Source organism: Brassica napus, chromosome C8, assembly GCF_020379485.1.
Source record: "Brassica napus cultivar Da-Ae chromosome C8, Da-Ae, whole genome shotgun sequence".
NCBI lineage: Eukaryota > Viridiplantae > Streptophyta > Magnoliopsida > Brassicales > Brassicaceae > Brassica > Brassica napus.
In genome coordinates, this window is record NC_063451.1 from 29,678,528 (window position 1) to 29,703,231 (window position 24,704).

The 24,704-nt window shown below is 38.1% G+C and overlaps 3 protein-coding genes across 7 annotated transcripts; all 3 read right to left on the reverse strand.

The window, feature by feature from the left end:
* Window positions 1–12,920: 12,920 nt before the first annotated feature.
* Window positions 12,921–15,893, reverse strand: LOC106433173 (BEL1-like homeodomain protein 10). Of its 4 annotated transcripts, none has more exons than XM_022700483.2 (5): window positions 15,826–15,893; window positions 15,474–15,548; window positions 14,185–14,925; window positions 13,560–14,099; window positions 12,921–13,489 (listed from the first exon to the last, which is right to left on the reverse strand). In XM_022700483.2, exons 3-5 carry the CDS (start codon window positions 14,851–14,853, stop codon window positions 13,109–13,111), a joined length of 1,590 nt encoding a protein of 529 aa, XP_022556204.1. In that variant the 5' UTR covers window positions 14,854–14,925; window positions 15,474–15,548; window positions 15,826–15,893; the 3' UTR covers window positions 12,921–13,108. The 4 variants fall into 4 exon arrangements, with proteins under 4 accessions (XP_022556204.1, XP_013729469.1, XP_013729468.1 ...); XM_013874015.3 differs by lacking the exon at window positions 15,826–15,893 and having other exon boundaries at window positions 13,560–13,620; window positions 13,852–14,099; window positions 15,474–15,811; XM_013874014.3 differs by lacking the exon at window positions 15,826–15,893 and having other exon boundaries at window positions 13,560–13,620; window positions 13,708–14,099; window positions 15,474–15,810.
* Window positions 15,894–18,365: 2,472 nt separating this feature from the next.
* On the reverse strand, window positions 18,366–21,317 carry LOC111205419. The gene is made up of 5 exons (XM_022701202.2): window positions 20,703–21,317; window positions 20,198–20,394; window positions 20,000–20,116; window positions 19,852–19,908; window positions 18,366–18,638 (listed from the first exon to the last, which is right to left on the reverse strand). Exons 2-5 carry the CDS (start codon window positions 20,384–20,386, stop codon window positions 18,618–18,620), a joined length of 384 nt encoding a protein of 127 aa, XP_022556923.1. The 5' UTR covers window positions 20,387–20,394; window positions 20,703–21,317; the 3' UTR covers window positions 18,366–18,617.
* A 233-nt stretch (window positions 21,318–21,550) lies between these two features.
* On the reverse strand, window positions 21,551–24,375 carry LOC106433154 (jacalin-related lectin 3). Of its 2 annotated transcripts, none has more exons than XM_013873995.3 (7): window positions 24,259–24,375; window positions 23,942–24,163; window positions 23,435–23,875; window positions 23,118–23,351; window positions 22,641–22,991; window positions 22,292–22,513; window positions 21,551–22,099 (listed from the first exon to the last, which is right to left on the reverse strand). In XM_013873995.3, the coding sequence occupies exons 1-7, from the start codon at window positions 24,259–24,261 to the stop codon at window positions 21,800–21,802; spliced, it is 1,773 nt and encodes a 590-aa protein (XP_013729449.1). In that variant the 5' UTR covers window positions 24,262–24,375; the 3' UTR covers window positions 21,551–21,799. The 2 variants fall into 2 exon arrangements, with proteins under 2 accessions (XP_013729449.1, XP_013729450.1); XM_013873996.3 differs by having other exon boundaries at window positions 23,942–24,145; window positions 24,259–24,365.
* Between the last annotated feature and the right edge of the window lie 329 nt (window positions 24,376–24,704).

A 24,704-nucleotide genomic window follows, 5' to 3' on the forward strand; every position in this document is an offset into this window, starting at 1 on the left:
ATATGAAGTAGAAGATAAAGAAGATGTGGTTTGGGATTTGGGGTTTCGTTTTAGGGGTTTAGAGACAGTCGTCGTACTTTCCACGTTATCTCACGGGAATTTTACGACGATTTATAATACATTACCTCGCATATTCCACGGTAACAGTAAACGTCGTAAGAGCCTCGTTAACTTACGTGGACTAAGAGACGATTTATAATTAAAAAAGCGGACCTCGCTTATTCCACGTAAGACCAAAACGTCGTAAGAGCCTCGTTAACTTACGTGGAATGAGCGAGGTTAGCTTTTTTATTTTACTTTTCGTCGTTAATTCGTCGGTAAATATAAACCCTAAACTAAAATGAAACCCAAATCCATAAACCCCAAATGTGCAAACCCTAAAACTCCCCATCCTACTTCATATAAACTAAAAAAAATTAATTTTCAATTTTATATAAACTTAAAAAAAAAAGAGAAGAAAGATATTGGAAACATGTACATATGACGAGATACGTAAGTGTAGCCCACATAAATCTATATCATTTGTATTCAAATATCTTCTTCTTTTTTTTTTTTGTTTTTAAACCTTTCATATATGATTTGTGGAGTGTGTTTGATTTGTTGTGTGATATGTCAAATTCAAAATTTGTAAAATTGTTTTCCAACGTATTAAACCTTTCAAATTCAAAAAAAAATATATATTGAAGTTAAAGGGTTAGAAATATAAGATTTGAGGTTTAAGATTTTAGGGGTTATCGCTATTTGCACGTAATGTCGATGATAAAATCGTCGTAATATCGTTAAATTAAATACTCGCTTATTCCACGTAAGACCAAAACGTCGTAAGAGACTCGTTAACTTACGTGGAATGAGCGAGGTTCGCTTTTTATTTTACTTATTAATTCGTCGGTAAATATAAACCCTAAACTAAAATGAAACAATGTGCAAACCCTAAAAAATACTTCATATAAACTAAAAATTAATTTTCAATATATAAACTTAAACCTTCAAATTCATATATATTGAAGTTAAAGGGTTAGAAATATATGAAGTATAAGATAAGAAATATAAGAAAGATAGGGTTTGAGGTTTGGAGATAAGAAAGATAGGGTTTGAGGTTTGGGGTTTAAAATTTTAGGGGTTAGCAAAAAAAGCCTCGCTATTTGCACGTAAAACCGATGATAAAAAAAAAATCGTCGCAAGAACGACGTTAAATAAAAGACGGGCCTCTGTATATCCTCGTTAATTTTCTTGGGCCTTGCGACGAAACAAAAGACGGGCCCACGTAAAATCGATGATAAAGCAAAAATCGTCGCAAGAACGACGTTAAATAAAAGACGGGCCTCTGTATATCCTCGTTAATTTGCTTGGGCCTTGCGACAAAACGAAAGACGGGCCTCTGTCTTTCCTCGTTATTTTGCGAAGAATTTTCGACGAACACTAATCCTATATATAGGCGAAACCGCAGCCCTCTTCATTTCCTCTCTAATTCCTCTCTACAGCCTCTCCATTTCCTCTCTACAGCCTCTCCATTTCCTCTCAACATGGTAACTCTCTTTCCTCTCTAAGTAGTTTAGGGAATTTAGATTAGGTGGTTAGTTTAGGGAATTTAGTTTACGAAATTAGTTTACAAAATTTAGGTTTCCTCATTTTATTAATTACGTAGTTAATACTGTTCATAATTTTTTATTTACTCTTGACTTTAATTTAGAAATTTAAATTTTGCAGACTATTCGTAGGCACCAGCGTAGTGCTCACTACTCGCAGATGTTCGGTCCACCGGGTAGTCGGTTAGACCCGTCTTCACTTCCCGGTTCTTCTTCAGCTCCTGGTTCTTCGGGTCAGCAGGAGACCGTCCCCGAGACTCAATCTTCTCAGAGAGTCTCGCCTTCTTCTACGGCATCGCCATCAGTTCCTCATGTGCCTCCTCCGGTAGCTCCTCCTCCGATGCCAGCTCCTCATGTGCCTCCTCAGATGCCCGCCCATCAGGTTCATGCTGATTTGATGGTGCCAGCGAGTTGTCCTTACTCTCAGTACACTGTTGAGGACATTCTCGGTTTGCCAGGCAGAGAAGGCTTACCGATCATAGACCCCGACCGACCTGAAGGAACTCTTTGGTATGTATGTTACATTTATTTTTAAAATTCATTTGTGACTTTAATAAATATTTAAAACTTTGAATTTGTTTTTTTTTCCAGGTTTGGGGTTGATAACTGCCTTGCAACAGAAGTAACCGAGACGATTAAAGGTTACTTCTCCATGGCACATCCCAACTGGAAATCCACTCCGATCTACATCAGAAGGACATGGTTCAAGATTTACGCTGTAAGTTTTTACAATTTATTCCTGATTTATATTTTTTTAAATTTTATTTTTCTAAACTAATTATTAATATTTTTTTTTTTGCAGCAAAAATTTAATTGGTCCATGGGGGTCACTGAGAAGGTGCGGAAAGAGTTTATCGACAAGGCGAAGAAACGTTTGTTGGACACGGTCTCCAACTGGAAGGGTGACTGGATCGTGAAGGGCTATGAGCGGGGCAAACCCTCAACCATCACCACGGACGTGTGGGATGGTCTCATCCGTTACTGGAGGGATCCTGATGCCATGAGAGTCGCCCAGTCTTGCTCCGCCTCCCGTAACTCGGTAGATGAGCACGGCCACAGGGCGATGCAACATAGTACGGGCCAAAAGCCACACGCCCGCGTCCGTTTGGAAATGGTACGTAATTTAAATATTTAACTTTTTGATTTTTAATATATATATATATATATATATAATAAAAACTTTCTTAACTATTTTTAGGCCAAGGAGTTGGGACGTTTACCGACTCTTATGGAACTTTTCGATCGGACCCACAAGAACAAGGCGGGCGCATTTGTAGATGAGAGGTCTGAGAAGATCTACAATGATGTGGCAGCTCGTATTGACGAGCGTGAGACCCAGCTGGCGCAGGAGTCCGCCGACGGATCACCCGTCGTCTTATCCACAATAGAAGTGGATAGAATTTACGAGGAGGTAAATTTTATATAAATTTTTTATTAATTCCATTTTACTTTAAAATTTAAATTTTAATATATATTTTATTGTTTTTTAAGGTCGCTCCTAAGAAAAAGGGACGTGTGTTGGGGATTGGTTCCGTCAACGATGTTCCGAGAGCGACTTCCTCTTATGGCCAGAGACGGGATGATGAAGTCTCTCAGCTGCGCGACGTGTTGGAGACGACACAACATCAGCTGTCGTCGACACAAAACGAGTTGGCCTCGACAAAATCGTCGTTCACAGCTCGTATGACTGGTCTCGAGAACTTCTTGGACGTCATAGCGGCCACAAATCCGGAATGGGAGGCCATGTTCAGGACCATGAGACAACAAAACCCCATTCCAGGCGAGACATCCGTGCAAGTCAACGAGGAAGATCTCTCGAGAAGGAGCGAGGAATTCTACGACGCGGCAATGCAGCATTAGTTTTTTTTTTTGTTATTATATTTTAAAATTCAAAACTTATTTATATATTATATAATTTCATTTTAATTCGGCCAAAAAAAATTTTCTATTCGATTTAATTTCAATTAAAATTTTATTAATAAATTAAATAAATATAATTTTTATTTATAAATTCAGTAAATAGAGAACAAAGTAATTTCGTCGCTAATTCCCGATGTATTAACGAGGAAAATTAACGACGAAATATCGAGGAATAATTATCGAGGATTTTACGTGGATTTAGTTACGATTCTATTACGACGAATTGTTTTCGTGTTTCTTACGTTTTTATTACGACGAATTTATTTAGAGGTTTTTGCGGGTCTTTTACGACGAATCATTTACGAGTTTCTTACGAGGAAGCACAACGACCACGTTACGTGGAAACTCCACGTGGTCTTTACGACGAAAACTTAATTCTTCTTTACGAGGAAAATATAACCTCGCTAATTAACGAGGAAATGGCGACGAATCTTCTCTTACGACAATCATATAACGACGAAACGCCTTTCATCGCCATTTCCTCGTAAGCTTTCTTTTCCGAGGAAATAACGACGATTTTGGCCGTCGTTAAATTTGTGTTTTCTTGTAGTGTTGTCAGGCAGTTTTATTTGTACCATATTCTGCTTAAGAGCAATTCCAAATGAAATTTGTAAAGGGTATCTAAACTCTAAAAGAAACTGAAAAATAAAAAGAAAATAGGAGAGAGAGTCACAAAATATATTTTTTCCAATTTTAAGAACAATCTATTCACTTCTAATGTCATGTGTCTTTCCATCAATAACTCAATCTTCTAAAAATAAATACATAATGCTATAATATTATTATTTTGGTGATAAGAAATTACACTTTAAATACTAGTGGATGGAGCTGCTCTTATACCATACTAAAAACCTTTTATAAAATTTTAACCATTAATTTACATAATTAATGATATATTATATATTTTTTAAACTCAAATTCATATTTTCTGATGTAAGATTATTGATAAATCCTTAGTTAAACTTTTTTTTTGAATTGAATGTTAAATTTAATTCAAAGAAAAAATGCCTTGTTACAACAAGTGCTTCCTATTTTAGAGTTTATGAAAATAGAACAAATTTTTTCTAATTTTCAAATTTTCCTCTACGCATAACAAAGCTTCAAATCAATCATTGTGCTAAACCAAGTAACCATCCCTTCCTCAAAATCTTTATCTCCCTTCTTATGAATAATTGTAAGCTTGTTTTTCATGTTTTTGTCAATCCTCTTAACCAATAGCGGTACTCGGAGATGGAGATTCACCATGTCTTCTTAAGTTCCTTTCACGCCAGATAGTGTAAACTGTGGATTGAAACACATATCTCATTATAAACAGCTTTACTCTGTTATCCGATCATCCCGACAGTAGTCTGATAAGTCTCTCCCAATCCCATGTATACTCATCTCTCATCACCCCCTTTACTAGAGTTTCCCATATCTGTGCTGAGTAATAGCATTCAAAGAACAGATGCTTCAAGGTCTCCATTGGTTCCTGACACAGAGCACAAGAAGTATCTACATTCACATTCCATCCTCTCATCCTTTCTCTTGTTGATAATCTTCCATTCATAGCAATCCAAAGAATAAAAGAGAACTTTGGCGTTGCATATTTGAACCAGACTGCTTTATACCAATCACAAAACTGATACTTCTCTCTGATCATTTTCCATGTTTCTCGAGTGGAAAATATTTTTTATATCTTCCGTCCTCATTTTTCCACAAGGACATATCCTCCTCCTGTACCAAGCTTACTTTGTATTTCTCAATCTCATTCTCCACTCTATTCAAAAGGGTTACCCGATGATGCCTTCGTCTATGATCTCTACAATCCTCCACAGTTGCGTTATGTGGAATACCCAAATCGATGTGACCTCCATCTCTCAGGACATCTATCAAACAACCCAACGAAGACCACTTCTCATGCCAAAAAGAAGTTTTCTTCCCATTCCTAACTTCAACCCGATAGAATAGCTTTGCTGATTCTCAACACTTCAAAATCTTCTTCCACATCCAAGAACCACTCTGAGTGCTCTCTTTCACCGTCCATATGGATCCGTTCCTGATGAGGTATTTTTTAATCCAACTAACCCACAAGTAGGCATGGGCATAAAATCTGGAACCTGAAATCCGAACCGAACCCGAACCGAAAAACCCGACCCGTTATCCGATCCGAAATGTAAAAATACCCGAACGGGTCTTGTAGGGTGATACAAAAAATATCCAAACCCGAAGTGTTATTAACCGAACCCGAACGGGTAACCCGAAAATCCGAAATTAATAGTTAATATAAATATTTTGAAATATATAAGTATTTCAATTATTAAATTCAAAATTTCTGGTAATATGATATATAATAATAAATATTAAAATTTTAATAAATAATTTAAGTACACAGTTAGTTATAAATAAGTATTTTATAATTTGGTCATTGAAATAAAAAAAAGTCTACTATCTATAAGGCAATACATATTATTTACAAATAATGTTTGTTTTCATGCTTGATTTAACATTTTATTGTTATTTTATCAATTTTATGTGTGATAGATTAATTTTTATTAGATGTTTTTCTTTATGTTTTGCTTCAAGTTTTTTGTTTTTTTACTTCGGTTATATCCGAACCGAACCAATATAACCCGAATCCGTACGATATATGATTACTTTATGGGTTTTAAGACGCAATACAAATTTGAACCGAACCCGAAATGTTATTATCCGAATCCGACCCGTATTAATAAAATTTTAGTATGGGACCCAGGAGCGAAAACCCGAAAAACCCGATCCGAACGCCAACGGGTACCCGAACGCCCAGGCCTACCCACAAAGAGTGAGAGGATAGAATTCTCCAGATCAGTTTGAGACCGCTTACCCAATTTATTTCCTTCAAGGATCTAACTCCCAAACCGCCTTCCTCTTTAGTTTTACAGATTAGTTAAACTATTAGACTAAGACCACAAGTAGATTTATCACTAAAACATTAAATCTAACTTGAGTATGCTTAGTTACTTTCCCATATTTGAGAAGACATGTATCACACTGATTTCACGATCATGCTACACTCATTTTTTTTTTCATTTCGTCTTTTATATACGGGAATTTACTACGTACACAAAGTGTAGATAGAGAACAAAGTATTCTCCAATATTTCCTCCATCACACGAAATATATTATTTCTTTTACAATTTGCAAGCGTCTCTGTAATACCTGTACTCTCCAAAATAAAATAATAAATAATAATCGTGAACACTCAATTTATTAATCCTCATAAATCGTCTGCACATATCATAAATTTGACAAATAGTCATAAATCCAAATAATAGAATAAATCCAGAAAAATACGATAAAACCATAAAACCCGCAAGTCTGAAATAGAAAGAAGTAAACGCCCAAAAGCACCAATCCGATAGCAATCACTCATGCTCGACAGTCTCACCTGGAAGGAGGAGAAAAGAGGGGTAAGCAACAGGGGAGTCACTCAGTGAGGTATGGGATGCTAAACCGTAAACCACTGACTCAGTACATAGCACTACGACTATGTAGGCCTAGCTCTAGCATGAAACAAACACGGCACCTAATGCGCCACACATAACAACCAATGCGCTTATAGTACATAGCTATTCGTTGCACCTGCATTCTCCTCTTACGGATATAGATATATAAATTTTTATGTATACCAAAAGTATATGTAGTACAAAAGTGCTTCCCTATACTCTCACATTCTCCTCATACACAATGCTACGTTGTAAAGAAGTGCTTCCCTATACTCCCGCACCTCATGCGTGGTACAGAAATGCTTCCCTGTACGCCCCACAATCTCAACTTAAACAATTGTCACGTAGTACAGAAGTGCTTCCCTGTACTCCCACAGCTCATACGTGGTACAGAAGTGCTTCCCTGTACGCCCCGTAATCTCCACACAAATAGGCCGATACAAAAGTACTTCCCTGTATCCGGCTAACCAATCCATACTATATGTATACTTATATATAACCATCTTTTAACATCAACCAAATCAATCAACTGTTGAATAATCTAATTTCCTATCTCCGGTTTAGACAAAGAATAAAATAAAAATAAACAAGACTCCAGTTAGACTCGATTCACAGAGACGGAACATGTTTCGAAACTAAACTTTCCATAATGGTAGTACTAAACTAGCACGGGATTAAACGGAATAACCCTCACCTTAGCCACTGGATAAAATGGACAACAGAGGATACGGTCAACTGTGACACGAGAAATAATGGCTTAGGTCCATAAGAAACTTTCCTAAAATAATAGATTTAGGGTTTCCAAATTAGAAGACTAGGTTTATGATTTTCGGATTTAAACAGAGTTGATACCCGAAATTAAAATGGCCATACCTTCCTAACTGTACCTCAGTTTGTCGATCTGAAGAATGATCTGGAAAGCTGACAACGAGACCTTTCCAACGGTATCTCGCTCGTTTTCTAAGTCAGTCGGGATAAACAGGAAAACGCTTATGAAGTGGACTATTCGTGGACTCGCTCTGCAGAGATCAGTCCCAAATAAACAACCATAACATTTAAACCAAAATTCCAAATGATGATCTGCTTTCTGCTATAGGTAGATCTGTGAGTTTAGAATTTACGATGAAAATTTGACGTCAAAATTCTATGATTTGATAATCCGTTCCTGACTTTCCCCAATACTGGTCTCAGATGTGTTATGAAGAAATATCCCTTGGTAAAACACACATAACTTTTAGAATACAAATCCGATTGGAGATCCGTTTTCTGTAACACGTAGAGAAAATAGTTGGATATTTACTCCCATAATGAAGAAGATGGCTTGAGGTGGCTAATGGAGGGAGAAACCTGAAGATGGCTTGAGGTGGCTAATGAAGAAGATGATGGTGATTAAAGATGGCTGCGCTACAGTTCACGTTTTAGGTTTTAAGAATAAAGAAATACTTATAATTAATATATAAGCATGTCTGGTTTACTAAACCATTAAGGAGAAATTATTTTTCAGATTGGTTTAGTTTAAATAAATAATCAAACCAAATTTTAATTATGGTTTGTTAAAACCGGGTCGTTACAATTCTTCCCCACTTAAATAGGAATTCGTCCCGAATTCAGATCTTGACTTCGCTTCTCTGTATTGACGGTAGGAATATGATTAACCGTTGGCTCACACAAACCTTAAGATAACTACCACTTGACCAAACTCAAACTCACAAAGCAATAAATAATCTCAGTACCAACTAGGACGAGAGTTGTCATGAACCAAAACCGATTAATACGAGTTTAGTAATTAAGCAAGATTTGTTATAGAAAAACAACGTATTAAACCACAAGAATTAAAAATAACAAAAGGTACATAGTGGATCCCGGCTCCACCTCCTCCTAATCTCGAAGCAAAAACTCATTGGTCGATGGCTTGGCGCTTACGCGGTGGTGAATCCTCTGCATGTTCCATCCTCGGAAATCCCTGAAAATATGATCTGGCTGGCCACAGTTAAAGCAATCCACAGTAGCCGCTCTGGGTTCAACAATCTGTCTAACTAAATCCGCATTCAATGGTTTAAACCGGTAGTTTCTCGTCATGTGGCATGTCTGTCCACATGAATGACACCTACTGCACTCTCCATAATGATTGTGCTTGCAACCGGGGCAGCTAGGTGGTTCTAACTAGTCCAATGTTCTCTTTTGTGACCCTAAAGTCTTCCCAACTTTAGGTTGAGCTGATTTAAAGAGTTTCTGCTCCTCTGCCAAACCTGCTTCCTGCTCAGCAGCTTTCTCCACCAAATCCCCCAATCTGTAGTAAGTGACGACACGACATCTGTTACGAATTTCGACTCGCATCTCACCCAAAAACTTTCTAATCAGGTCTTCCTCAGTAATACCACCTCTTGCAAACCTGCGAAGTCGGTTGAACTCATCCTCATACTCCCTGATTGTCATGTCACCCTGGCTCACATGCTCGAAGTCACTCTTCTTCTTATCCATAGCTTCTTTTGGAAAATACTTCCTTTCGAACTCCCGGATAAAATCTGCAAAGGTAAGCCTGTCAGGCCCACGATGGCCCAATCGCACTCCCTCCCACCACACAAGTGCATCTCCACGTAGGTACTGCATAGCCAACCTAAGCGAAGCCTCTGGTGGACACTCAATAATCTCTAATTTCCGTTGCAGACTAAGCTTCAAATCATGTGCAACTGTAGCATCCAATGTTCCCCCAAAATGTTCCATATCCATGTTTCGCATCTGACTCGTGAGTCTGTAAAACTTCTCATCATAAGCACGATAAACCGGTAAAGGTTGTTGCAAACCCTGAGGGAGCTGCTGTCCTGGAACCCCCTGCACAGGAACCTGAGGAATATGCATCTGCGGCGGTGGATCCTGCTGTGGTGGGATCTGCTGCGGTGGAATCTACTGACCAGCAGCCAACTGACGGGCAACTTCATGTGCTGCTACACGAGCAGCTTCTTGTGCAGCTACACGAGCAGCTTCCTGGGTAACCTGTTGAATAGCAGTCTGAGGAGCCTGGGTAGCTGCCTGCCGAACCATCTGCATGAGCGTAGCCTGGTCAAACTGTGGGGCTGCATGCTGCACACACTGAACACCCCCTGCAGCACCCTGCTCATCCACAACTTCACGAGCATAAGCTCTGACCCTAACGGTGCGAGTACACTTACCTCCTCTTTTTGGCGGCATCTGAATAGAGAATGGACGACACGATTAATTTCTGTTAAATCGGAACACTATCGATTACTGAAAAATAACCGAACAGAAAGGTGCTATACATTTTTTTTTGTAAAATTGCCAACCCCATAAATATTTTAAATCGTCAAAAATCGATTAAAACAAAGTCCCACAAATCGCCATCCCGGGTCGGAGCCGGGACGGAACCCCGCTCTGATACCAAATTGTAATACATGTACTCTCCAAAATAAAATAATAAATAATAATCGTGAACACTCAATTTATTAATCCTCATAAATCGTCTGCACATATCATAAATCCGACAAATAATCATAAATCCAAATAATATAATAAATCCAGAAAAATACGATAAAACCATAAAACCCGTAATTCTGAAATGGAAAGAAGTAAATGCCCAAAAACACCAATCCGATAGCAATCACTCATGCTCGACAGTCTCACCTGGAAGGGGGAGAAAAGAGGGGTGAGCAACAGGAGAGTCACTCAGTGAGGTATGGGATGCTAAACCGCAAACCACTGACTCAGTAGATAGCACTACAACTATGTAGGCCTAGCTCTAGCATGAAACAAACACGGCATCTAATGCGCCACACATAACAACCAATGCGCTTATAGTACATAGCTATTCGTTGCAACCCGCATTCTCCTCTTACGGATATAGATATATAAATTTTTATGTATACCAAAAGTATATGTAGTACAGAAGTGCTTCCCTATACTCCCACATTCTCCTCATACACAATGCTACGTAGTATAGAAGTGCTTCCCTATACTCCCGCAGCTCATGCGTGGTACAGAAGTGCTTCCCTGTACGCCCCACAATCTCAACTCAAACAATTGCCACGTAGTATAGAAGTGCTTCCCTGTACTCCCGCAGCTCATACGTGGTACAGAAGTGCTTTCCTGTACACCTCGTAATCTCCACACAAATAGGCCGATACAGAAGTACTTCCCTGTATCCGGCTAACCAATCCATACTATATGTATACTTATATATAACCGTCTTTTAACATCAACCAAATCAATCAACTGTTGAATCATCTAATTTCCTATCTCCAATTTAGACAAAGAATAAAATAAAAACTAACAAGACTCCAGTTAGACTCGATTCACAGAGACGGAACATGTTTTGAAACTAAACTTTCCATAATGGTAGTACTAAACTAGCACGGGATTAAACGAAATAACCCTCACCTTAGCCACTGGATGAAATGGACAACGGATGATATGGTCAACTGCGACACGAGAATTAATGGCTTAGGTCCATAAGAAACTTTCCTAAAACAATAGATTTAGGGTTTCCAAATTAGAAGACTAGGTTTATGATTTTCGGATTTCAACAGAGTTGATACCCGAAATTTAAATGGCCATAACTTCCTAACTGTACCTCAGTTTATCGATCTGAAGAATGATCTGGAAAGCTGACAACGAGACCTTTCCAACGGTATCTCGGTCGTTTTCTAAGTCAGTCGGGATAAACAGGAAAACGCTTATGAAGTTGACTATTCGTGGACTCGCTCTGTAGAGATCAGTCCCAAATAAACAACCATAACATTTAAACCGAAATTCCAAATGATGATCTGCTTTCTGCTATAGGTAGATCTGTGAGTTTAAAATTTACCATGAAAATTTGACGTCAAAATTCTATGATTTGATAATCCGTTCCTGACTTTCCCCAATACTGATCTCAGATGTGTTATACAGAAATATCCCTTGGTAAAACACACATAACTTTTAGAATACAAATCCGATTGGAGATCCGTTTTCTGTAACACGTAGAGAAAAGAGTTGGCTACTTACTCCTACAAGAAGACGGTCAATGTTGGTCGTTCGACCAACTAATGAAAGGAGAAACGTGAAGATGGCTTGAGGCGTCTAATGAAGAAGATGATAGTGATGAAAGATGGATGCGCTACAGTTCACGTTTTAGGTTTTAAGAATAAAGAAATACTTATAATTAATATATAAGCATGTCTGGTTTACTAAACCATTAAGGAGAAATTATTTTTCAGATTGGTTTAGTCTAAATAAATAATCAAACCAAATTTTAATTATGGTTTGTTAAAACCGGATCGTTACAGTCTTCTCCACCTCTTTGGTTGCGTTTTAGCCAAGGTAGATGAACTTTTTTTATCTTAGCATACCTATCAATTGTATTTCCTTAATTTTCGTTTTGAGTGGAAGTAACCAAGCATTTCTCTGTACTCAGCTGCAACATCATTGTAACCAAACAAGCTCACTGATCTTTGATTCTTTCAAACGGTTTCATGAGGAGTCAGTGAGAGGCAGAGAGCCTAGCCTTACCTGCTTCATCATACCGTTCTTCATCAGCAGTTTGCATCATGTTGCTCAATATATCGAACTCTATTGTATCTATTAGACACGGCTGACGATTTGGCCTGCACAAAGAAAAACTCTATTGTCGTGTTAATTGACTAATTTACCCTTTTAATTAACTTCTTGCACTTTTGCTTATGTTCATGGAGAAGGATAAAAATGAGAATTCACTTGTATGTGAAGTACTCATAAAAATCCGACAAGTCATCAAGTAACCGTAGCCGAATAAATTAATCGTAATGCCACGTGTTCGACGCTTTTGTCAGATATGGATAAGGTTGATGGATAGTGACATCAGTGGGATCTAGAAGACTGTTTCGTAGGTTCGTCGATAGTCAACGTCAACAATTGGGCTTTAGACCCATAAAAATATGATATAGCCCAGATTAAAATTAAAGTCAAAAAGTTAATCTCCGTTGTAAAATGAAGCGGTTGTTCATAATTCTTCACACCACCGTAAATCTTATACACACATAATCAAATACTTGTGTTACAAGTGTACTACTCTATACACAAAAGCCACAGATGGTTGTGTTATATGCCTATCTATAAAAATGCAAGACATCACATTTCTTGTGCCTCAAGAATCATGTCCTCTGTTCAAACGACAAAGTCGTGCAAGTGATGGCCATTGGAGAATCTGCTCTCCTGCTGGTTGTTTCCGTCTATGTAACGGTAATCATCAACACCAAACCCGTGATAGTTCACTAGACTATCATAATCAGCTGACCGGTTCATCTGATGTAGTTGTGGGTCATCTTCATTGGCTGAAGTACAGTCTGGTTTAGGTTCTGATGAGAAGGCAACGTTTGTTGTGTTCTCCGGCTCCTGCTGCTGCGAGGAGGAGTCTTCTTGGTTGGTGCTGCTGGGAGACTTGGAAGTTAGTAACTCAGAGGCATCATCACCAAACTCTTCTTTATACATCTCTTCTATCATTGGTTTCCATAGACGAACTCTCGCGTTTATGAACCAATTAGCAACCTAATTACATTACACACAGAGTGATTCAAGCAGAACACAAAGATGAAGGCAGAAAAAAAGCTCAGGTTACCTGGTTTTTGGACAGTCTTGTCTGCTTTGCAAGCATCATTTTCTCAGATTCTTTCGGGTATCTACATATAACAAACATAAACTCTCTTAAAATGTTTTGTAATACGAAAACATAAAGGATGTGACTTGTGAGAGAAGGAAACACAAACGGATGAAGGAAATGTTCAAAGAGCCAAGCGCGAAGCGCAGAGACAGAGCTTTCAGGGAGACCTCTTTGAGGTCTCCAAGAAGGTCTAACCATTCCAATCTGTTGATGCAAAGTTCTCTGCTGTCTCAACCTTTGATCTAAATACCTCAATCTCGGTATCCTCTCTCCTCCTTGTTGCTCATCCAATGACAACTCTCCTCCTTTCTCCCCAAGCTTCTCTCTGATAACCTGAATATGTTCCTTAATCGCGTCGCGAAAAGAGCGAAAATGGCAAGAGATTCTGTTGAGAGCCACTGATGTGTAAGGCTTAGCTGATCCAAATCCAGCTACTACCTCAAATGATGAAGCTAATGCTTCCATTTGATGGTAATATTGGTTATATCTTTTATCTACCTACAACAATTAACACAGCCACAAGAAGATGTGAGTTAAGTTAATTAACTAAGTTATAAGAGATGAGAGTTAGTTAAATAATTACCTCATCAACCATTGTTAAAAGCTTGTCCTTCTTGCTTTGAAGCTCTTGTCGTTCAATTGTAGATAACTCTATTGATATCTCACCACCAAAGCCTCCTCCACCTTCTGTCTCATTTGCACTATTGTTAAAGGCTTCACCTTTCTTCTTCTTCCTCATCTGGTTTAGCTCTTTCTCGACACTAACCACTTCATCGAGCAAAACCTGAGCCGGTTTAAGATACCGAGAACGCAAAACGCTGCTCATATTGTAATTGTTGTAGACTTCAGCATAACCGGAGGAAGGATCAGATTGACCCAACAGCAACATCTCTTTGCTAAACGGCGGCGTTTCCTGAACCGAGATTGGAGGATTTGTGGTGAAACCCGATTGGTATTGCTGATAGTGAAACGAAGGAAGAGAGATTTGAGTGCCGAGGAGACTTAAAGATAGTCCCTGGCCGTCGCGGAAGGTTAACTCGCTGCTCGAAACGGGAACGTCTCCGTTGAGATTTTGAAGACCCGTTGGTGGAATGAAAACCATCTCGTTTCGAACATTCTCTTCGCCGCCGACGAAAGAGGCGGCGGCGGAGGAGGAGGACGAAGGTTGTTGTTGTTGTTGTTGGTGATGATGGTTGAGATAGATTGGTTCTTGCTGGTAACAATTGACATTACTTGGGTAATAAACCGCCATGTTTAGTGAATTTGAAGAGATTTTATTACAGTGATGTCTTAAATTCGCTGAGTTTGGTCGGAAAATGAGTTCCTGCAAAAAAAAAAAAAAAAAAAAAGGAAGAGTCGTGTAAGGTGGAGTTTTTTTAAAAAAAGACATTTGGAGAAATCTGAGTGGAGGAGAGGTTAAAACATCGTAATCCATTGTACCAAACACATTTTTATCATTAACAGTTTCGAAAGCAACAAACTTCCGAGGATTAAAGTCAAATTCTTTATAAAAGCAAAGTGCTTTTTTTTTCGTCAACAAACTTAAGAAACCCAGAAAACCCATTTCAGTGATTGTGTAATCGAGATTAATTTGGTTATACAGAAACCCTAGTTCGAAGGTGAATGAAAAATGCAGAGTAAAAAGTTGTCTAAGATTATCAGCTCAGTGACTTAAAAACAGAGAAGATCAATTATTACATACATAAAAAGTTGGTCTTTTTGATGATTTCATCTCTCATCTTAATGTGACAATCTTCAAAAATAAAAGGGAGAAAATAAAATAAAACAGGAAACAAAATGCAGGGCAGATCAACCTTAGAAAATCAAGAATCAAGAACCAAGAACTTGGATTAAAGTTACTAGAGAAACTACCTGCAAGAGAAACTGAAGCTTTTAGAAACCCTAGAAAAAGAGAGAGATTCTTGTGAATGTGGATGTCGCTGGCAGCTGTATCAGGAAACACAGAAGAGAAGAGTTTCCAACACTCGTAAGACGAAAAAAAAAAGAAAAAAGAGAGAAGATTTGAGACCCAATCCCGAGAGAGGCGCTTAATTATTGGAAAACTCTGAAATAAACAAAAATTTTCACTCCACAAGAAAGAAACCAACTCATCTTATTATTGGTGGACATTAGACAAACACCAACCCAATTTTAAAAAGTTAAGCTGTTTAGCAATATCAACAATACAATAATGACACTAGTAGGAAATTTTGGCAACCGCTACCTGTAATTTTTAATCGTTCCCGGCAGAAGCTTCTGTATCTTATGCCTAACTATAAATTAATTAAATGATTTTTTTTTGTGCCAACCATTGCTAAATAAACACGTGACAGCACAAAAATCACTAATTCCCTTCTTTTCTGATTAAGGATAATATACTTTTAACATAAGATTAGGGATGATATTATGACGACTTTTCTTTAATAAACTTCTGATCAAGAAGACCTTTAAAACAATATTAGTATTTGATTATGAAACAAATAAATGATGATGTGTTGTTATTGACTTGAATCATAATACTGATCATACTTCCAAAAATACTGTAAATCATTCATTTTCATTTTTCAATATATGTAACAGATATATGCTATACATGGTAGCGGAAATTAAACTCCATCAAAAAAAACGTAGAAACGTCACTATATGGGGAAACTTGAACTACAAAAGTGCCCCTGAGAAGCTGGTTTAAGGAAGAAGAAATTAAAGAAAAACAACTACTAAGGTGTGTGTGTGTGTGTCTGTTCAATTGCTTAATTGAAGGATTAAATGACCTAAGAGCAACTCCAATGGTGTTACCCACCATTGGAATCTTTAGCATTTTAATAATATTTTTTTTTTTGAATAGTTAAGAACTCTAAGAGCAACTCCAATGATGTTACCCACCATTGGAATCCTTAGCATTTTAATAATAATTTTTTTTGAATAGTTAAGGACTCTAATCATAAATGTAGGTCCAGTGATGTTATCGGATATGGAGTCCTTAGGAATTTTTTTTTTTTTTTTTATTTGAATCTTTGAAATTTAAAATTATTAAATATTAAATTAAAATTTTTCATTTATTGAATGACTAAATGTAAACATACAATAACTAAACATCTTCATCATTACTAAACTTGTTCCAAATATTTTGAATCAAATCATATTTCAATTGTGCATGTATGTGCGGGTCACGAACACGCCTCCGTATGTCAAGCATAGTACGGAGATTTGAAGGCCTGGGAGAATATGACATATCCACCTGTGAACTTCTACTCGAGTCTCCTTCTTCAAACTCTGATGTATCATACTGAGATCCACTGCGTTTATTTTCTACTATCATATTGTGCAGTATGATACATGTTCGCATAACCATCCCTATTTGCCTCTTGTCCCACAAAATAGTCGGGTTTTCACTATTGCAAATCGAGCTTGCAATACTCCAAAAGCACGCTCCACATCTTTTCTGGTTGATTCTTGAACTTTAGCAAATAACTCTGCTTCGGGCCCTTGAGGGTTTGAGATAGATTGGATAAATGTTGACCATTTTCGATATATGCCGTCTGTGAGGTAGTACGCCAAATCATACTGGTGTCTGTTGACCACGTACTGTACCCTTGGAGCTCGACCTTGTAAAATGTCATCAAAAACAGGAGACCGATCGAGAACGTTAATATCGTTTAAGGTACCTGGAGGACCAAAAAAAGCGTGTCATATCCAAAGATCTTGTGAAGCTACAGCCTCCAAGACAATTGTTGGCTTTCCTGATCCACGTGTGTACTGTCCTTTCCAGACGGTTGGGCAATTTTTCCACTCCCAATGCATACAGATCGATGCTTCCTATCATCCCAGGAAAGCCGCGCATCTCTCCAATATCGAGTAGTCGTTGAAGATCCTCTGGAGTGGGCTTTCGTAGATACTCATCTCCAAATAACTATATTACGCCTTCTATGAAATTGCTTAAACATGAAAGTGTTGTGCTTTCTCCAAGTCGGAGATATTCGTCAACGGCGTCAACAGCACAGCCATAAGCAAGCATACGAAGAGCCGCCGTACACTTTTGTAGTGGAGATAGACCTAACCTCCCAGTTGCATCTCTTCTTTGTTGAAAGAATGGAAAATTTTCTGAGAGGTGATTGACAATACGCATGAATACTGCATTGTTCATGCGGAAACGCCGTCTGAATAAATGAGGCGGAAATGTCGGATTTTCACTAAAGTAGTCATTCCATAGTCGGGTATGGCCCTCTTCGCGGTTTCGTTCGACATATGCACGTTTGCTCTGTTTCTTTGTTTGGTTGTTCGCGATGTTGTTGTATATATCTTCAAAATATTCATCGACAGCCTCATCCAAAGCCGCATTCAATCTTCGATCGACTTCATCTTCCATATTTGGCAATCCTTAAAAAAAAATTACTAATTAAGTTATGAATCATGGTTAGACTTAAAAAAAAATACTAATCAGGTTAAGAATCATGGTTAGTCTTAAAAAAAAAACTAATCAAGTTATGAATCATGGTTAGTCTTTAAAAAAAAAAATAACTTAGCAGTTTATGAATCTTGAAATTGAAATTGATTTATGAATTGTGGTTGAGTCTTGAAATTGATTTATGAATCATGATATGTTGATGATGAATAAGTCGGAAAGTTCAAAAGTGATTTCTCAAGTGATGATATGTGATGATCAAGTGATGATATGTGGCATAACAAGTTCAAGTTCAAGAAACAGAGAGCTAGAAGAAACATGAGTTGCTCTTATAATGCTAGAAGAAACAAGTGTAACACGAGTTTTAAACTGAAAACAACTTCAAGTTCAAGAAACAGAGAGCTTACAATAGTAGAGTTTCACGTTCCAAGTTCACAAACTGAAAACAGAGAGATACAAGTTTTTTCAGGTAATAGAAGAAGAGCAGTAGAGTTACAAAGCCGAGACAACATAGTTATAAACCCAAGAAAGGGCAACAGACAACCCGTGACTTGGTTCACATGAAAACAGGAGCAGAAACAAACAAAACACACAGCAGTTTTTGTCTTCAGTACTCACATGGGCTTGTACTTCACCTGAAACACGTAAAATGAGATTCGTAAGCATGAGTAAAAAGATAAGTAAACATCACTAAGTTAGCGTTAACAAACCATCACAACATCTCAGACATTAATTTCATTTTCAGAGCTAATTCCATCTCAGTCAGTGGCTCAGTCTTTGCAAACAAACTTGCAAGCAAACTCTGATTTGAGATTTGCCTTTTGGTCTCCATCAATTCTTTAAGTTGTCATAATTCTTCTTCTTTTCCAATTTTCTTCCTCTTGTCAGCAGCCTTAGATGCCTTCACTCCTATGGGTGTCTCTTGTGGCTCTGTCACTGACCCTTGAGTATCAGAATCACCTGTTTTGCGCTTGTCTTTTCCACTGTCCTTCCCGAGATAGGTGGAGCACCATTTGACATCATGCCTAAGCTCTCTCCACGCATGTTCCAAGTTGAACTTAAAGCCCTTGTCATTGAAGAAGATATCCAAGGAAGCCATCATCACATCGTTGTCATTTTACCCGCTTCTCTGCTCCCTCAGTGTCATCTCGTAGCTACCAGAAAACTTACACACCAAATCATTGATCCTAGCCCATCGTTGCTTGATTTGCCCAAGTTCTCGTGGGATTGTTCCAACCAGTAGAGGACTGGAGTTGTAGTTCTCTACAATCCTCTTCCAGAATGCAAGGCCTTTCTGTTCATTACTAACTATTGGGTCTTTGCTCGTGTTGAGCCAAGCACCAATGAGGATTATATCCTCCTTTGCTGACCATTTTCTCCTCTCTTTGACAGTAGAATCATCGGAACATTGGCTGGCTACCCCTTGACTGCTAACACACAGAGGTTCCGATGAGTCAAGGTCAATTACCCCTTGGCTCGCTAAAAGGTTAACAAAACTTGTGGAGTTTGCCATTTAGGAAGAAGACTATGTTTTACTGGACTCTAAGCAAAGGGAGGCGACTAAATAGGGGATTATTTACGCAAATGTATTTACTTCTAGTAGGAAACTGTCCTCTCATTACAGCTAAAGACACTTAAATGAAGCTTTACCCCGAAATAAGCAGTTAGACACAATTTAATGTTGGTTTACTTTTCATTTATAACATATCAGTTCACTTTCGAAATCACAACAGAAAGTTAACTAGTTCAAGGACAGAAGTTAATTCACTCAAACTACAAACTTACGTTTGAACTAGAAAGTTTTGCAAACTATCTAGCTAAAGTTAACCGGTAAGTTTAGACACTAACCTCCGAATGGCTGCTCTCAAGTTCATTCAGACGCAAATGCAGCATCTTCACCTGCTCCTGAACATATATCAGACAAACCAATCATTTTGTCACAAAGGTTGCGTTAACAAACCATCAATTACATGTTACAATTAATATTTCCACTCACCTTAAGCGCCTGGCAGTCTCTCAGAAGCTTCTCCTGCTTGTTGAATACTTTTTTGAGCCTCTCAACCTCTTGTTGCATACCCATAACCCATGGTTGCCTGAAATGCATCCCGTCATTCTGCCAAAACATAATTACCATTGTTAAACTGCAAATTCATTTCGAAGAAGAAGAATTTTAATAACAGAGAACACTAAATACCTCGAACTCACAGCAGATGAAGTATCTTTTCCCAGGGAGGTAGTCATATGTGTCCTCTTCATCAACGACTTCCTTCGTGAGTTCTCCACAGGGGCATAGTTGAGGAATACCTTGTTGCGCATCTGAAACGGCATGAAGCATGTTGTAGTAATCTTTGTGTGCTTTCATATCTCTTAATTCTTCCTCCATTTCAACACCTGCAAGAACAAAAACTAATCGATTTAGAACCCTATACCCGAGACTTAAATCGATTAAGAACTCAATTCAGTCCGTGTAACGATTTATAACTCAATCTTGAACCTTAATAATGACGAAAACAACAAAGAAGCGACTCGAGATGAACAAAATAGCAAACCCAGACGAAAACCCTAATTCGATAAAATCCCCAACTCGATTTGAGACCCAAAATCGATTTAAACCCCTCGATAGAACCCTAAAACCAGATGAAATCAACATGCAACAACTCCAAATGCAAAAAAAAAAAAAAGTGAAAGCTCTGATTTACCTTCACCCTTCTCCAGTCGCCGAATCGCCTTTGATATCGCGAGACCTCTTTTTTCGTGATGGAGAAAGCAAATGATTCTTCTTTTTCCCACGCGAAACACACCCCTCCGCTAGTCTATCACGTGATGCCACACACTTAAGGATTAATCCTTAAACCTCCTTGCCTAAGGACTCTTTCTTAGCTAAAGTAAAAATAAAACGATTATTATACTAACATTTGCCTAAGATTTTGCGCTAAGATAAACACTATATCGACCGGATGGTCTAACAACCAGTTGGTGAGTCCTTCCCTACTCTTTTGTTATACCCATTTTTTCTATTTTCTTGTCTTTTTCATTTCTTTTTAGCTAGTTAGACCTAGATATTCGATCTATTTTATGTTTGTATTTGCATATTTCTTGTAGCTACACTAGTTTATAGTTTTTAATAATTTATTTTGTTGATAAGATATTTTCGGTGTAAGAAAAACAAATAAGTTCCGTTTTGGTTTGTTGGACACTAAACTCGAGCAGCCGACACAAAATCATTTGGGAAATAACCATTGTGCTGGAAAATTATTCATAAGTTTTGAGTCTTTGAGAGATGGTTGATTATATTGACTTTGCTCCCACGTGGATGTTGATTTATCAAAAATAAATATAGGCAGTTAGCTGGTAAGGGATGGATTAAATGTAACGAAATTTGAGATAGTTTACATCATTGTTTTTAAATAGGTTATGATTACGATTTTGTAAAATGAACCATATAATTAAGATGAGGTTTTAAATAAAGATGTACTAATATAAGATGACGATGAATAGCTTGCGATTTTGGAACATACATGTCTCATCGCTTATGTGCTCAGAGAAGTGTTGCAACACACAAAAATTCACTCACGAACAACAAAATAGCATATCATTATACAGAATATAGCAAGTAAATTACAAATTTTCTTCATTTTATTTTAAAGTCTCTTCTTGTTTCTCTAGATTTTCATAGTTACTGGGAAAGGAAACACAATGCGGTTAGGCGCATTTTTATTTTACTTGTAATAAACTGTAAGCATTAGTCCAACCATACGAGTTTAGATGTTGTTCTTGTGTTGTGCCGACAAGATTGTCAGTAGCGCTTGAAACAGGAAGTCCTGTTGAACTGAGTCTTATTGTCAACAAGCCGCTGCTGCATGTGAACTCCAACGGCGTCCAAGTAGGAGCTGCTTCTTCCATGTAAACCCAACACTTTCCCTTGTGTTTTAGTTGAAGTGAAAAACGTCCCTGTCTCTTCACCGTACGGACCGTACTTACCACGGCTAGTGTACAAACTCAGAGACTTGACAACATTAGATTTGTCTGAATTGTTCAGTGGTCCGTAATACCCTGAAATGCAGGTGAGCGTCTCGTTTGGATACTCGAGTATAATCTGCAAGCGAGATTTGAAATGAGTATCATATATGAAAGGTTGTGATGCATCAAAAACCATCAAAAGGTGGCACTATGTATATGAAAGAAGAATCGATTGTTTTTTTTATGTCACACCAGTCTCTTCGGCATGTTATTTACATTGCCTTCAACCACAAGAAACATAAATTAAGAGGCGGGTGTGACAGTTTACCCTGTGTGTGGCGACTCCACTATGACCACCATGTTCAACGGACCAAACAGATTGTCCATTCTTATCGTACTCGATTTGTAATGAAGAGATAGCATCATTTGCTCTTGTTACAAATATCTGCTTGATCCCTGAAAATACACCATCGTCCCATGGTTTACCTCCGTTGCCTCCCCACGGTCCAGACCCGTTCGGTGTTGGTTCTTTCACGACTCCGCGCTCAAACTGTGAGAATGATTTAAACCCAACAAGTAAGCTACTATAAAGGTGTTAAAATCCAGATAAACTGAACAGGTCTTAAAGCTGAACAGATAGATATGTAACTACCATTATTATGGGATCTACATATTACCTTTTCGCCATGGCCGTTTACTGCAAGAACTAGCTTATTAGCCCCTACGCCAGTGTTGTTATGAGGAACAGTTGCATTGTGAGGAGATGGCTTAAAGGGACTTATTTTGCATGGCATAACATGAACACCAATGGAATCAAGAAATATACCCTCTCTTCCATGGAATCCAACAACTTTACCCTCGTCAATTTTATGTGTAAAAGAAGGTCCTTGTTCTTCTCCACAAGGTCCATGTTTGCCTTTGTTGGTGTGGAAAGTCAGTGACTTTATCACATTAGGTCCCATGTATACCAACGGTCCATATGTTCCCGTTATATGTGTTAAAACCTCTGATGGGTAATCAAATACAATCTGCAAATTATATTCAAACTCTCAGTTACAAAAAAAAAAAATATATTCAAACCAAAAACAACTAATATATGAAGGTGTAATTTAGCATTTAAAAAACAAAAACAAAAAGGTTTCGAAGTCACACACCTTATCATGTTTGAATCCTCCCCTGCCACCATGCTTGCTTCCCCACACAGCTTGTCCTTTAAAATCATAGCACACCTTCATCCATACAATCCCAACACTGCGTGACAAATTGATCTGTCTAACACCGGTATATATCCCGTCGTCAAACATGATACCACCGATTCCACCCCATGGTCCATGTATTTTCACACCACCTCCAGCTTTTGGCTGCAATTTCTCAGTATCTGTCACCAACTGATAAGCACAAACCCATACTCTTTTGGTCAAAAACGGTAAAAGAGAGAGCTAAATGTATAACATAAAAGTCTTGTACTCACCTTATGTTTAGTGATCTCAGCATCAACGTGACCTTCATGAGAAGACAAAGTTGAATCTTTTTGTTTAAGTCCAACCATATCAAAGTTTTGGCCTACACTTCCATGAATATTCCCCGAGTGCTCGAGTTTCTTCACACCACGAGGGACATTTTGAGGTGAGTGCAAAACCATTTTCGACGTGGGATTAGTCTCTTTAGGAATTGGTTTAAGGTAAGCACCAATAGCATCCAGATACCAACCAGCCTTCCCATAAAACCCGATAATCATCGAGTCTGATTTTGGCAAAGTGAAGTATGTACCTGACTCAACACCAAATGGTCCGTATAGTTTGCGGTTACTCTCAAATGTAAGCGACCGGACACATAGATTGCCCCACACGTCAAAGGCACTGTACGTTCCCTTTACTGAAGTCAGATACTCATGCGGGTAATCAAGTTTGACCTAAACAACACAAGAACGGTAATCAGTTTCTGAAAACAACAAGGATTAATAGTCTATATGACTTACCTTATCAAACTTAATGCCTCCTTTTCCTCCACGTTTTTCAGACCAAACCGACGTACCATTCTTGTCATACTCGATTTGGATGGAGTCTATACTATAACCATGTGCTATAACTATTTGCCTTACGGTGGTGAATGTTCCATCATCCCATGCATGACCACTTTGGCCTCCCCATGGTCCAACTGAAGCAGGCTTTCCTTGAACATTCTGCATTCCTTGAACATTCTGCAGCAACAACTTCAAGTTAATCTCACATAATCGTAACTACAATCATTTATATAAAAAGAGGAACGGGGCTAAACAAAAGATGTTGCTAATACCATTCTCAGACTAAGATGATCTCAAAAAGACTCAAAGCAAGTGTAAGAAGCTCGTGAAGTGAAGAGATAGCTGACTACTGTGACACATAGCTTAGGCATTTGACGAGTATTTATAATGGAAGAAAAGGTTACGTTTGTGGTTGTGAATTTTCTGGAACTATACTACAGAATAGACGTTATTGCAAGTGGCTCATACTCGTTTCCACTCAAGTGAAGTCGTGGTCGGAAAACAGAATCATATTCATCAAAGAATCATATCTCCCAAGATTACGAAGAAAATAAGCACTATTGAACCTTCCTAAAATGGTCTAGTTCCCTAGCTGGTGCCCATATTAGTGAAAACTTTCAAGGTAGCACTGGAGTTTAGGAGCTTTCAAACTTCAATTAAATCTACTCAAGCCATGCTACGTACTAACTATCAGAGTTGCCTCTTCATTAAAGAAAAC